The following is a 16249-nucleotide window of genomic DNA, read 5'->3' as shown; positions in this document are numbered from 1 at the left end:
CCTTGGAGGGGGAAAAAAGTAGCTTCGATCTGGTGTTACCTTAACTGGAAACAGTAGCCATATAAGGTTATACGTGGCTCCAGTCAATGGTGAGAGATGGGGAAGAACTGGGAAATTGGGCCACTCTTTCCTGCTCACTAGCCTGGTGCCTCCTGCACTGAAAAAGGGAACCGTCAGTGCAGATCATCCTGCTGGATCCCACCCTGGTATCTAATAAGAGTCTCTCCCTATAGGAACTGAGGGTTCTGCCAAGTAAGATTAGCTCAGAGCCTAGATTCCCCAGAGTTCAGGCCTCCTGCTGGAATAACCACTGCCCAAACAACATGACAATGAAACTTACTTTCTTTGGGGGGATGGGGGGTGGGGGGTTTCTTCCTATTCCCCACAGGTGCTTTTAGGAATCCATGGGCTCCCTGGTCCATTTCCCCTACCACACATTTCTCAGAATCTCATGCTAAAGGAGAGACTGAAAGTTACCTTGCTCCTTTTACTGACATTGTTCTGATTTTTATAAAGAATACTGAACCACGTTCAACTTCTCTCACTAGTGCAATTTACCATCACTGTCTATAATGGAAATATAACAGTGTTAAGTTGTTTCTACTGGTTGCTGGAAGACATAAATTGAAACTGAACTGAAGTTTTAGATATAGACTCTTCCAAGGGCTATTTGAATGACAAGTAGGGCAGGGGAGTTTCCTGCCAGACAGTCCATTACCCCAGTTCTACAGATGTCTGCTTTGTTTCGTCCCCTCTACCCGATATGTTGGTATCTCCTAGTTTCCCAAACAATGATAGTAACCAAAATTTCCTTTGAGGGAAAGAACTTAGCATTAGGTCACCTCGAAGAGATGCAGTGTGATAAATAGATGTGATAGCCAGTCTAGGTCATGTTTCTACATTTTTGGGGTCAAGTTGTGGTCTGGAAGGCCCCAGGGACATTTGCAAGGTCAGCATGGTACTGCCCACCTTTGCCCTCTCCCTGTAACATGGCCTAGAGATGGAATCAACAGAGACCTTATTCAGGTTACTGGCCGGCTGGCCTGGCTCAGGTTTTATAGCTTCCTTAAATGGAATTTTTCAAGCCTTATTTTTTTAAAGTTTTGACTGCCTCGAAAGAGAATAGTTTGTTATTGGTCATGGTTCCAACACTAGGAAACATCAGTGTGGATGCTCTTACTCTCTACCCTGATGGGAAGAGAAGAGAGAAGGAAGCGCCCAAACAAAAACACCTTGAATTCAGAAAGCAAGCACAGCTGTCTTTATTCTGGGACATGGCCCACATAGGTAAAAGATAGGGCTTCCGAGCGGACCCTTATCTCAAAGACCTGGCCTCTTCCTTCCTTCAGAACAGGGTACTGAAATCTCCCTTTCTGCTGTTCACCAGATCAGGTCAAATATATTTTTAAAAATTCTTATAATATAAATGATCTAGCAAAGGGAAAAAATAGTAACTTTTCCAAATTAAGTCAGCACAAGTGGAAAACCTAGAAATATGTATTAAGTAGGAGACTGTCTAATGCCTTTCTAAGTTTGGAGTGTTTGCTCATTTACAACATCAAGCCCGAACCTCCCAGAAGAGTTTCGTGACTTTAAATTGCCCACTGTAAAAACAATCCTATTTACAATTGCACCAAAACATATAATAAATATCTAGCAATAAAACTAACCAAAGAGGGGGTTCCTGGGTGGCTCAGTTTAAGCCTCTGCCTTTGGCTCAGGTCATGATCTCCGGGTCCTGGGATCAAGCCCTGCATCAGGCTCTCTGCTCAGCAGGGAGCCTGCTTCCCCCTCTCTCTCTCTGCCTGCCTCTCTGCATACTTGTGATCTCTGTCAAATAAATAAATAAAATCTTTTTAAAAATTAAATAAAAACTAACCAGAGAGGTGAAAGACTTATACTCTGAAAACTATAAGATATTAATAAAAGAAATTGAAGACAACCCAAACAAATGCTCAGGGATTAGAAGAATTAATGTTCGTACTACCCAAAGCCATCTATAGATTCAATCCAATTTCTGTAAAAAAAAAACCAGTAGCATTTTTCACACAACTACATCAAATAATCCTATAATTTGTATGGAACCACAAAAGACCCCAAATAGCCAACACAATCTTGAGAAAGAAGAACGAAACTGGAGGTATCACAATCCCAAATTTTAAGATATATTACAAAGCTGTAGTAATCAAAACAGTGTGATACTGGCACACACATGTGTGTGCGCACGTGCACACACACACACACACACATACCCCAAAGACACATATATCCCTAGAACAGGATAGAGAGCCCAGAAATAAACCCACCCTTATATGGTCAGTGAATCAACACAAAGAAGGCAAAAATATACAATGGGGGATAATACAGTCTCTTCAATAAAATTTGTTGGGAAAACTGGACAGCTACATGCAAAGAATGAAACTGGATTACCTTCTTACATCATACATAAAAATAAATTCAAAATGAATTAGAGACCTAAATATAAGACATGAACCCTTAAAACTACTAATAGAAAACATAGCCAGTCATCTCTTAGACATCAGCCTTAGTGACATATTTGTGGATATGTCTCTTCAGGAAAGGGAAATAAAAGCAAAAATAAACTATACCAAGATAAAAAAAAGCTTTTGCACAGCAAAGGAAGCCATCAAGAAAATGAAAAGACAATCTACTGACTAGGAGAAGATATTTTCAAATGATATATCCAATAAGGGGTTAATATGCAAAATATATAAAGAATTTATACAACTGGACATCCAAAAATCCCCAGATAATCTGATTAAAAATGGGCAGAGGATGTGAATAAGACATTTTTCTGAAGAAGACATCCAGATGGCCAACAAGCACATGAGAAGAAACTCAACATCATTCATCATCATGGAAATACGATTCAAAACCACAGGGAGATACTACCTCATGCTAGTCAAATGGCTATTATCTATAAGACAAAAGTAACAAGTGTTGGCAAAGATGTAGAGAAAAGGAAACCCTCATATACTATTAGTGGGAATGTAGTGTAACCACTGTGGAAAACAGTATGGAGTTTCCTTAAAAAATTAAACATAGAACTACCATACAATCCAGCAATTCCACTATGGAGTATTTACACAGAGAAAGCAAAAACACTAACTTGAAAAGATATATGCACCCCTGTGTTTATTGTAATATTATTTATAATAGCTAAGATAGGGAAGCAACCCTAGTGTCCATTGACTGATGAATGGATAAAGAAGATGGTGTGTGTGTGTGTGTGTGTGTGTGTGTGTGTGTGTGTAATAGGATATTACTTGGTCATAAAATGATGCAATCTTGTCATTTACATCAATATGGATAGACCTAAAGGGTCTTATGCTAAATGAAATAAGTCAAAGACAGACAAATACCATATGATTTCACTTATGCGTGGAATCTAAAAAACAAAACGAATGAACAAACAAAAAGCCAGAGTCATAAAAACAAGGAACAGACTGATGGTTGGCCAGAAGGAAAGAGGGTGGGAGGTGGGTGAAACAGGTGAAGGGGGTTGAGAGTTACAAACTTCCAGTTATAAAATAAATAACTCACAAAGATGAAAAGTACAGCAGTGGGAATACAGTTAATAATATTGTAGTAACATTATCTGGTGACAGATGGGGACTGTCCTTACTATGATGAGCATTGAGTAATGTATAGAATTGTTGAATCACTATGTTGTACACCTGAAAATAATATAACATCATATGTCAACTATACTTCAGTAATAAAAATAAATTGTCTACCTTAAAAAAAAAATGATTGGTGTATCTACGACAGTTCTGCAGCAATCTTCATGCAATTCCAGTGTGGCTCTTGCCTCATTTTTATTTCTGAGCACTTGTACAGCAGACACTGGCAGAAGTGTCTACCTAGCATCCCCAAAATGGTGGGTGAGTTCTCCTAATGAAATTCTAGCCATACACCTGAAGATTTTAATTGACTGGCCTTCTTAGCTTCCTGGCTGGCACCACCCCCAATAGATTCCATTCCCTCCCAGGCTCCGGCAAGAGAAGCTGTTCCTAGGACCTCCCCTCCGTCCCCTCCATACCCTCCCCCGCCTGCCGCTGCCTGGCTTCATCTTGCCATCATTCATCTGAAACTCCTTCCAACAAAGTCTCCTGTGACCTTGCAGCTGTCAAATTAAAAGAAAAAGTTAAGATTCTCATCTCCATGGATTTCCCTATGAAATAATCTGGTAATTCTGAACACTCTGTCTTCTGAAAGTACTTTGCTTATTTTCTGACTGCTCCCTCTACTGGGTCCGTGATGGCCATCTCCCTCTCTTTTTCTTCTTCAAGTGTTCCTGTAATCCAGCAGATTTCAGTGGCGTCTCTCCTGCAACCAGTATTGTCTCTTTAACACTCATGTTTCCTAAAATATGATTTTCAGCCCAAAGAATGTTCCTAAGATCCAGTCTTCTACAGCCAATTGCCTAGTTTATGTATTGAATTCATCATCCTTTCTTCAACATTCCCCAAACTTCTTATCTTCCTACCTAAGAAGGAAGGTAGGAAGGAACACATCAGCCAAGCCAGAAGTAGGGAGATTACTTCCGACCCTTCCTCCCACCCTAATCCCAAAATCCTACACCAATTATATCTCACTAAGCTCTTTCTAATTTATCTTCCTCTCCATTTCCACTCTGTTTTATTATTTCTTTCTGTGTTAACATAGGAGCATCACATCTGGCCTCCCTGAGTTCATCTCCCAGAAATCTTTCATCATACTGTATAGATCTTTAAAATATAAATTTGATAATTGCCTGCATTAAATCCTTAAATTGGTTCACATTACTTACAGGATGAAGTCCAGTCTCTTTGTGTTGGGAGGAAGTAAGCACTTACAAGAATAAACCAATGTGAAGTAATTTCTTATTTGAACAAAGATTTTTGTGTATGAGGCGCTCATCTACTACTACTAACCCTGCTACCCTTTCAAACATACTTCTTCAGCCCTATTTTACTTCAGCCCTATTATTATATTTGAAATATTGATTGAATTTCAAACATACTTCTTCAGCCCTATTTTATTTTTCTGTATTCTACCTATACACTCCTACGTATGTTTTCCATTTAGAACTTTCTCTCTCTGATTTTTGCATTCTGCTGCCTCTGCCCACAAGCGTTTACCTCTCTTACGTCCTTATTCTCTTGGGTAATGCCCGTTCAGCCTTCAACACCTAGCTCCAATATCTTATGTCTTCTAGGAAACCTTCCTTCATGGTCTCCTTTCCCTCACTCGGGCTCCTGTGTGTCGTAAATCTTACTAGGTTCAATCTGTATCATTTTCTTCCATCAATTCTGCTGAGTTTCTTACCATGTTTAACACACAATGGAAACTCAAGTGATGTTTGATGATTGGATGAATGAGCCAATACATGAGTGAATATTAGGCCAAATAATAAAGGCACAAGTATTGTATAAGAGCGATGTATGATGTCTTATGAGATACAGCGTCGAATTTCTGGCTGGAACAGATCTACAGTGTGATTGAGAGAATCCCTTCAGCTTTCTAAACCTCAGTTTCCTTACCAGTAAAATAAGGGGATCAGACTGAGATACAATGAAGGTCATTTGACTCTGATAGTTTATGATCCCCTTGACTATTGCTTCCCAGAAAAGCACAATTAGTCATGAACTTAGCTGTAATTTACAGAGTCAGTGCCTCAACTACATGCCTTCATCATGGTCATCCCCATCTGGCCAGCCTCTCTTCTGAGTAGACACCTAAGTTACTAAAGCTTGAACGTCCAAGCTTCTTCCAGGGAAAGAGGTACCTATCCTGGTGGGAAAATGTAGGCTTCCCATTCTCTGTTGTATTTTTTTCCCTGTTGTATTTTTTTTATTAAATATTCCTTTGATTGAAATACATTTACTTGTGAGAGGGTAACGTGATGTTCAGTCTACCAGGGCTCAACACTGCCTCTGGGGATGGAGGTGTACAGTTGACATCAGCGTGGTCAAGCCTAGCCCACTTCATGGCGTCTTTCCCTTTTCTCATAGATGGCAGCCCTTACACCTGGTGGGTCGGCAAAGCCAATGAGAAGCATTACTACTGGGGCGGCTCCGGGCCTGGCATTCAGAAGTGCGCCTGCGGCATCGAGCGGAACTGCACAGACCCCAGATACTACTGTAACTGTGACGCGGATTACAAGCAGTGGTGAGTGCAAGCTCCCCTCCCCGTGTGCCTTTCGGTCAGACTAATTCTGTAGCAGAGAACATTGAAAATTGATGAAATAATAAGAGGAAGGGTTAGGAGTGTTTGGGAGCTAACCCGGGTGACAACGGTCAGAAACACACACAAAAATATAAAAACAGAGAGAGGTCAGTGTTACGAGGGTGTGCATTCAGAAATAAGCGGACACATAATTGATGTGTTTCTGTTTTACTCAGTAGAAGAATAATGAACCATGTAGCAGAAGGTGATTTACACTGTTAAATGTGCTTTGTAGCAGTGGAGGGAATGACTGTGAGCAGGGAGCTCACGCGCGGGGCCGGGGACTGTCCACAGTGAACAGTCTCCTGTGAATGCTTCCCCTTCCGACCCTGTTTGCTTTGAGTAGCTGCACAAGAAAAAAGGAGGGGGGAGGGGAAGGGAAGGGAAAAAGTCGTTCCTTGCTCTGTCTTCAGCAACAGTGCTCACGGATCTCCTTTCCTTCCTGCCTTGAACTGTTTATAACTCTGATACTGATCAGTTCAAGAAAGATCTATTTCGGGGTTCTTTCATCACTTTCCTGGCTTTTGTTCTGCTTCACAGTGGATGGCTGGGTCTGTGTCAGTAACAGACAAAGATAAAATCAGCTGTCATTCAGCATGAAAAAGAGAGGCCCCAGAAGTTTGGGTGGAAGACTATAAACCGAAGTAGGGCTCTCCCCAGAAGCACACAGGGTGCACCTGCTTCTCACAATGTCAGAACCAACGAGGGCCTTCTGTGTTCCTCTCCTGCCTCTGGACAGCAGCAGAGGGCACGAATCTGGCTCTGAATTTCCTCAAGAACACACACAGTCTACTTCGGTCTGCCTGTGTTTCACACTATTTAGAAGGACAATTGACAAGTTCATTCTACCAGTTAACAGAAAACTAATTCTGAACGTAAAGTTATGTGATTTCCAGGTCGGTGTCTACCTATTTTCCAAAAGCCATTTTTCTTTTAGTAAACGAAGTGAATTGCCAAGCCCATATATCCCAGTGTTCTGGAATCGTGCATAAATGTGCGTGCATGCAGAAATAGCTACCTTACTCTTTTTTTTTTTTTAAAGATTTTATTTATTTATTTGACAGACGGAGATCACAAGTAGGCAGAGAGGCAGGCAGAGAGAGAGGAAAGGAAGCAGGCTTCCCGCTGAACAGAGGGCCTGACGCGGGGCTCGATCCGAGGACCCTGGGACCATGACCCAGGCCGAAGGCAGAGGCTTTAACCCACTGAGCCACCCAGGCGCCCCTCCATTAATCTTTAATTGTGGTTTACTGTAAAGAGAAAATCATGATATTCTGTTTTTAATTTTATTTGTTTGAAAGATGTCTCTACACACATATTCACAGACTCCACCAAGACTGGAAGTCAGGAGGGCGGAAGCCAAAGGCACAGGGCTCTGAAGTTAACTTTTCATTCGTTCCTGCAGTCACTCATTAACTCAACAGATGCCGATTGAATTTTCTGTGCCAACAACTCTTCTAGGTACGGGGCAAACCGTGAATGGGAAGAACAAGATCTGCCTGGATTTATGATCTTGTTGTCATTTTTTACCGGCTGTGTGTCCTTAAGCAAGGTCTGTGGACTCTGATTCATTTGTTTCTTCATCGTTGACTCCTGTTCCCTTCAAGAAGTTGACTTTGAGTGCATTTTCTCCGAGTAGGAGACATGGGAGCACCGTCCCAGATGGTTCATTGTCTAGCAATGCAGTGTTCATCCTACCACGGAGGACGGTTCAGTAGTCAGGGAAAGGAAAATCTAGTGCATGCATCCAAGCAAAATTCATTTTTGTCAGACATCGTGGTCAGTACTAGGGATACGATGGTAAATAGAACATGCACTTTGTCTTTGAAAGAACTCAAAAGTTAGCTGGCAGACAAAGCCCACAGAAATAGCGTATTAAAATCAGTCCTCTGAAGAAGTCATTGCAGGATACAGCAAAAACAGTGGAAGAAAATTTAAATCTAGGGGCACCTGGGTGGCTCAGTTGGTTAAGCATCTGACTTGGGCTCAGGTCATGATGCCAGGGTCCTGGGATTGAGCCCTGCCATCGGGCCCCCTGCTCAGTAGGGAGTCTGCTTCTCCCTCTGCCTCTCCCCTCCCTGCTCACATGCTCGCTCACTCGCTCTCTCTCTGTCTCTCTCAAATAAATAAGTAAAAATCCTTTTTAAAAAGAAAAAAAGAAAATTTAGATCTAACTGCAGGATTAGAGGAAAAGGTTAGAAAGAGCCTCACAGGAAAAAGGATGCTTGGAAGAGAAGTAAGAATTTGTTAGGCTCACTCTTCCTTAGAAGATCGTCTTGGAGGAGAAGCACAAGGCAGCTCGGGCAGTTTGGGGAGCCATCAGTGAAGTAGATTTGGAATGCAATACGGACAGGAGAGGAACCACAGTCTTGCTCAGTTTGTGGGAGGTCCAGCATTGGAGCTTCCATTCTTTTCCAAGGGTGGTGGGAGTTTGAATTTATCAGCCACAAGCCCCACGGAGGTCAGCATGGGGCTGGGGCGGGGAGACCACAACAGTCCTTGAAAGGCATCAAAGGCTGAAGGCACAGCCACCAAGGAGAAGGAAAATGTAGGAGATGTTTGGGAGGTGTGGTATCTGCAGGACTAGATAGGCCTGTATGAGAAGAAAGGGAGAAGTCTGGGTAGATGCCCCTTTGGGCACTTGGAAATGGAGCAGAAGCCAAGCCACGTGTCAGGCTAAGGAATAAAGCTCTGAGCAGTAGATGAGGAGTTCAGCTTTGAAAGGATTAAGTTGGAGGTGCCGGCATAACATCCTGTCTAAATCCAGAGGGGTACCATTAATGGGATTACTGATAAGAGATAGAGATTTCAGAGAAATGTATTTGCATTTGAAATCACTTCCAAGAACATACCTGAATTCAGATCATAGATGGGAAGACTCCTTGCAGACAGACCTATTCCCTGGGGCTCACAGACACGCCAGTCTCCGGAGTCCTGATTGGCTCATACCTGTTCCCGGTCTTTCAGGTCCCCGGGATGGGCGGTGTGTGGTCCCTTCTGTACCAGTAGCAGTGAAGACACCCTCACCGCCAGCCCTCACCTCTCCACTTCTGTAAAGTTTTCTAATGTCCCCTAACAGAGGCACTATATTTTGAGTAAACTGAAATATATAATGAATATGGTTATAATAAATAGCTATTAAGATGATCTTCTCTATTTAAGACAAGAAAGAGAGCTTCCGGTGAGGGCTTACTGGTCTTTGAACTCACCAGCCCCTGCCAGAGGGTCTGCTCTGTGGATGTTTTAAAAATGTTCTTAAAATGGCCCGGATTTGCCTCTTTTGAGGCAGCTTTTAACCACTCCGAAACTTAGATTTGTTGTCTGTATAATAAAAATAAATCTCGATCGGCAGACAAGCGTGAGAGCAAATGGGAATATAGATTATGAAAAGAGTCTGTAAATTGTGTAGTAACGGACACATAGTTCTTTGCAATTCTTCACTCTGCAATTTCCCTCCAAGTTTTAATGATTCCAAATGAATCTTTAGACATGAAAAAAGACTGTGGACAGTGAGTCCCTTCATGCTCTGGCCCAGCAACAGATCCCAAGTCCAAGTCTACGACACCACGTGGCAGGGGGGTGGATGGGCTCTACTGGCGAGGCTCACATCAGACGTCATCAAAAGACAAGGTGTAGGTCCTCCAGCCCCATCTGACCTCAGGCAGAGATGCTGGAGCCAGACTGCGGTACTGAGCACAGCAGGGGTCTAGTTCCAAGGAAACCCTTGCTCCCCTGACTTCCCAGAGGGCAAGAATGAGAGCAGTGTTGTTGGTGGAGGTAATCTTAGTGCACCAACTGGCTGCGCAAAGGAAACAGCTGTTCACAGGCATTGTCTGAGGTCCTCTTTTCACCCAGAACAGGGAGCGGCCACAGCCCTTCTAGGAACCTGACTTCAGGTGCAACCTCCTTGACTAGAAGGGAGGGTGCTTCCCAGCCGGTTCACTGTCCAGGCAACCTGGAATGTGTGCTCCCAAGATCATGGGGGATCCAGATCTTTCTGTCCTGCCACAGATGAGCGCGAAGAGATTTGGGAGACGGGAAACCCCATGCCTGAGTCCAAGTGAAATTCACACACGTGAAACCACACTTGCTGTGATACATGAAAGATCAAATGAAGGTTCCACTTCCAAAGTGCAGGCTTTCAGGCTCCGTGTCCAGCTAAGGAAGTGACTCTCTCCACTAATCGTGACCTCACTCCCTGTGAGTCATTTGAGTAAAATGGAGGGAGGCTGACATGGGGCAAAGCCCTGCCATGCCCTCTCCTGTGTGTGTGACCTACGTCAGCACAACTGGCTTCTGTTAAGTTCCCATGTCGGCAAAACGTAGACAGATAACCCTTCCCAGTTCATGCAGAGATTTGGTAAAGCGCCGTCGTAAATGATTGTTTAAAATTACAGGCGGGCATGTTACTTTTACTACGTGAATGTTGAATGGAACCCTAGCAACAATTGTTAACAATTTCTTAAATTACAGTTACTTAAAATGGGGGCGCAGGACAATATAAATTACGTTCCACAAATTATATTAGAAATGAGAAGCAGAGAGAAGATCTAGACCCAGGTTTCCAAACTTCCAGTCCAGTGTTTTTCTGTAACATCATGATCAAGGAAGACTATTAACATTGTTTTTATCTTTTTAATGATTTATGAATTTAATGTTTATAGCTATCTCTAAGTTTTAAACCTAAGGTTTAAACAAATAGACCACATATTTTATGTTCTTCTTAAAGAAAAACAATCTAAGCATTTATTATCATTCACCAGAGTAAAATACACAAAAATGGCGCTGGGATAAACGAGACTATAGCTCCCGACACAAGCAGGCCTCCCAGCAAAGCGACAATGGCCTGTGAGAACTATAACCATCTCAGTGATTGCCTGATTATCTATGCTGTGAGAAGTTTTGCACAGTTATTTCTGAGATTGAATGTAATTTAACATTTATGATTTACTATTCGCAGCAATAGTAAATATTCCCACCTACCGTGCCAGAATCCCAATTAAGTGAGCCTTGGCCTCAGCAAAGTGCCCACCACTGGATAATTCCTGGTCTCTTGCAGCCTGACCCAATGAGCTAAATCATCACATCTGAAATTAGCAGTTCCAAAAACGGAATTACCAGTGAAGGTGTGCCAGTCATTGCTTGAGTGCCCCTCTCTCGTTCTGCTTGTAGAATTTCTGGGTGATTGTGTCTTGGCCACGATGAGCACATACAGAGGGGGTGATGAGCCCGGTGAAAAGCCGAGAGCAAGTCCGCGTGTTAAAGTTAGTGGGCCGTTCCCACCTCCATCGGAGAAAGGCCAGGCGCATGCCTGCTTGTGTGTCCCATTCCACTCACCCCGAATGGAACTGGCTTCTCTGTAGGTCTGTCCTTCCTGGACCAGAAATAACCCACGACCGGCTCTTTATAGGCGGCAGAGAACCTCTTTACTGGTTTAAAATCAGAAACAACGGATTCAGTTAGCTTACTACCAAACAACTGGTAAGTACTTAGAATATTTTGAAAAGTAATCATTACACACTTTTTCATGGTTTCTAAACAGTTTCATCTAATCTTTTTAAATATTTTTCCCTGAAACGTGTTTACTTTTACTCAAAGGAGAATATTTATATATGCACTCTCATTTGCCATGTTGTTCGCATCATAATAGTGAATATTTAGGAATATTAATTAAGTGTCAGACTTTGTTTCAAGAGCTTGAATGTATCATGTCATTTAAACATGACATTGGCCCTATAATTAAAGTACTATTTTATCTTCCCCAAAGAGGTTAAGTTACTTTCCCAAGGTCACACAGTTAGTAAGTGGCAGAGCTAAGATTCAAACCCTGGGCAGGCCAACTCCAAACTCATGCTTAGATAGTACACAACAAGGCATGTTAAGAAAAAATTTTTTTTAATATACACTCTGTATAGAGTATGGCAAGAAAGACACCTTTTAATGGCAGTTTGGATAGTGCTATCAAAAGTTAAACACATACTCTGAGCATTTTACTATATGGCATTGCCTTTCTTGAACAAATATGGACAAATATAGGTACTGGATTTTCCATTCTTTGTAGTAATCAAAATAAAAGAAACCCAAACTGAAATTTCCAGCAATAGAATTTTAGATAATTATTACTGATGTTAGGTTGTTGAAGGAAAGAAGGGAGTAGACACTCAAATACTTGCATAGAAAAATGGCCAAAGTAAAAATGCAAAAAGAAAGTTGACAAATAATCTGTATGATAGGAGTCTTTTTTTTTTTAATATTTATTTATTTGACAGACAGAGATCACAAGTAGGCAGAGAGGCAGGCAGAGAGAGGGGGAAGCAGGCTCCCCACTGAGCAGAGAGCCCGATGCGGGGCTCGATCCCAGGACCCTGAGACCATGACCTGAGCCGAAGGCAGCGGCTTAACCCACTGAGCCACCCAGGCTCAGGTGCCCCTGAATCTGTTTTTTAAAAAATTGCATATACAGCTATAACCCTTATACATGTATAGACAAGTTCTGGAAACCACACAAAATGAACCGTTAATAGTTAACACAGTGGACGAGGATATGAGGGTCTTACGGAAGTCTCCTTTTTATCCCCTTCTGCATCTTAGTTAGCCTTTGAATGTCTTGGCATGATCATAGCTAACCCATTAAATTAAAATTAAAATTTTTATAAGTAGCTTAAACATCTAAAATGATGGGTATCTGGGTGGCTCAGTTGGCTAAGCATCCAATTCTTGATTTTGGCTCAGGTCATGAACTCAGGGTTGTGAGATCCAGCCCTATGTCAGGTTTTACACTTGGTGGCAAGTCAACTTGATATTCTCTCCCTCTCCCTCCCTACTCTCTTCTCTCTCAAGTAAATAAATAGATCTTTTAAAAAAACCTAAAATGAAAAAGTAAGGGCCCCCACAGACATCCTGTTACATAACAACACATACTATTTTCCTAAGAAAGCAGATAGAAGAATAAGTTTCAACAACAGAACAAAAGCATCTCCATTCTTGATTCTGCTAGCCCCAATATTGGAATGAGTTTCTTAAAAAAAATGGGAGGAGGTCTCTCTCCCATTTAGCACTGTGACACAGAATATCTAGGCCATTACCCTTTGAACCACATGTAGAATACTGGGTTTTTTATTTTTATTAACATATAATGTATTATTTGCCCCAGGGGTACAGCTCTTTGAATCATCAGGCTTACACGTTTCATAGCACTCACCATAGCACATACCCTCCCCATGTCCATAACCCAGCCGTTCTGTTCCTATTCCCCCACCCCACAGCAACCCTCAGTTTGTTTTGTGAGATTAAGAGTCTCTTATGGTTTGTCTCCCTCCCAATCCCCTCTTGTTTCATTTTTCCTTCCCTACCCTCTAAGCCCCCGTGTTGTCTCTCAAATTCCTCATATCAGGGAGACCATATGATAATTGTCTTTGTCTGATTGACTTATTTCACTCAGTATAATACCCTCTAGTTCCATCCATGTCATTACAAATGGCAAGATTTTGGGTTTTTAAAGGCTGCATAGTATTCCATTATACTTCTTTATCCATGCATCTGTTGATGGGCATCTAGGTTCTTTCCATAGTTTGGCTATTGTGGATATTGCTGCTATAAACATCTGGGTGAATTGTGCCCCTTCGGATTACTACATCTGTATCTTTAGGGTAAATACCCAGTAGTGCAATTGCTGGGTCGTAGGGTAACTCTATTTTCAACTTTTTGAGGAACCTCCGCACTGTTTTCCAGAGTAGCTATACTAGCTTGCATTCCCACCAACAGTGTAGGAGGGTTCCCCTTTCTCCACATCCTTGCCAATATCTGTTGTTTCCTGACTTGTTAATTTTAGCCATTCTGACTGGTGGGAGATGGTATCTCATCGTGGTTTTGATTTTTATTTCCCTGCTGCCAAATGATGTTGAGATGTTTTATCACCTTGATCTGAATTCTGTAAAACTCATGCTGGTATTTTTAAACCTTCTGGGGTCCTGCTTGGGACAACAGTCCCTTCATATCTCAAGACTGTGATCTGATTCTTGGCTCATAGAGGGTGTGATACTATGAGTAGTATGGGTATCCGTCACGAGGGACGCTCTTCTGATAGCTAACCTGACCAAACAATAGCCAATATTCAAATAAATGTGTGAGCGTGAGTGTGTAAAATAAAAAGTATTAAAATGGATAGTTATCAATACATTTCCTTTTTAGATACATAAATGGAGCTGACCTTTAATCTAATGAAGGCCATCCTCATTAAGTTAAGCTTTGTTTAAAAAAGCAAAGAGGAGGGACATCTCAGTTGGTTAAGTGGTTTGCCTTCGGCTCAGATCATGATCTCAGGGTCCTGGGATCGAGTCCCAGTTCGGGCTCAGTGGAGAGCCCGCTTCTCCCTCTCCCTCTGCCGCTCCCCTGCTTATGCTCTGTCTATCCCTCTCTGACAAATACATAAAATCCTTAAAAAAATAAAGAAAGAAAGAAGAGGAAGAGAAAGGAAAGTGTTTATTTTAAACCAGTTTAGCCTCAGATTTCAGTGTGTCTCGGTGTTAGCATGGGGCCTGAGACAATTTCAGGCAGGTCCCACAGCCCCCTGTACTTTAGTCCTCCTGCTTCCGCTGTGAAGTCTGCCGGTCAATTTGCCTGCACCGTGAAGTTGCATCTAAAGAGGCTATTCCTGGAAAGCCTAGCTCCAAAGCTCGTTTAGAAGTGTAACTACTTTTCAGTATGTGGGTCAGAGCTCAGAGCCGAAGGCAGGGGCTCCTGCTCTTTCATTAGGAATTCGCCCTGGGATCTGAAATGGGAAGCAGCAGCGAGGCCCTCCGAGGCGCGTGCTGGACAGCTCCAGATGCGAAGCGTCCCTGGTCCCTACGGGCTTGAAAGACCTCTTGGCTAACGGGGGTAGGGAAACGTCGCTCCTCGTTTCCAGAGGAGGCATAAAAATGATATATCATATTCTGTCTCTGGGATATTTTGGTGCCAACTTGCTTGGCACAGCCTAGAATTTCCTGTCACCTCTCGGATTGTATCATGACAGAAAGGTAATTGGGCACCGGAGAAGATGTCAGCGGACTGTCAATACGGTTTGACCACTGCCCCTAAATAATATTGATGACACGAAAGCAAGAGGGATTAATCAGGTGGGAGCCTGTCAGATGTTCAGAGCGTGCGGCAGGTTCCCGAGATAAATACCCGCTCCGACAGAATGCTAAATGGACTCCAACGAAAGAGATGATTTAGCTGTCTGGAGGAAAACAGAACCAAGATGCCAGAGAGCTTTTGGAGAAAACACAGCTCACTTTCCAGCCCCCTCTCCCCAGCAGGCTTTAGAAAGAGAGGGGTCCGTGATAGTTTCTGGGGGAAAAAAATTGCATCCTCCCTAAGAATCGATCATGAAAAAGGATCAAATTGCAAGTCCTGTCATGTGGTTTACAGCAAAGAGCTGAGCCATCGGGTTTGAAACCCCAGGGTGCAGGTAACTGCCCCCTGGGGATGCCCTGCGGACGCAGCCCATCTGTCTGTTGGTGTGCTCTGTGGCCCTCCGAGAGATCAGGCCCATTCCACATGAAGCTCTCCGTCACGCTGTCCTTACTGGGCCAGCCGCCTCTCCGGGGCCTTTCACAGAGGCTGGGCCCTCTGTCGCTACAGCTTCTTTCTTACCGCAGCTCACATCTAAACCTGAGCTCTGAATAGGACTGTGGCAACCTTCCGAAAGAACTTTGGAATTTGATGCTCCTCCATCCTACACGTTGATCACTGATTACCACTGTCTGGCTTCATAGAATTTAGAATCTCCTAGGAAACATTCAGAATGACGGATCATCAGGCCGTGCCTCAGGGTAATTAAATCAGAATCTCCGGGGATCGCGTCTGACCATCCTGGATTCTGCAGACTCCCGAGATTTCAGGTGGGTAGACAGGGTTGAGAGTCACTGATTGCTGGCTAAGTTGAGCTGCACGTAATAAAAAATAAATAAATAAACCTTAAGCAAGACGTAACCTTAATTCTCTTTTGGGGGGTGAAAGAAGCCCATCATCCTTC

At 42.8% G+C, this 16249-nt stretch overlaps 1 protein-coding gene across 1 annotated transcript in view; it reads left to right on the top strand.

Moving 5' to 3' along the window:
• Nucleotides 1-16249, top strand: part of CNTNAP2 (contactin associated protein 2) — a 1946973-nt gene that overhangs the window by 1524482 nt on the left and 406242 nt on the right. The window contains exon 14 of the mRNA XM_059396202.1: nt 6018-6174. Within this exon, the coding sequence (XP_059252185.1) occupies nt 6018-6174 (157 nt within the window). The remainder of the gene's footprint in view (nt 1-6017; nt 6175-16249) is intronic.

This window comes from Mustela nigripes, chromosome 4 (genome assembly GCF_022355385.1).
Source record: "Mustela nigripes isolate SB6536 chromosome 4, MUSNIG.SB6536, whole genome shotgun sequence".
Taxonomy (NCBI): Eukaryota; Metazoa; Chordata; class Mammalia; order Carnivora; family Mustelidae; genus Mustela; species Mustela nigripes.
This window is presented reverse-complemented; position numbering and strand designations above follow the sequence as displayed.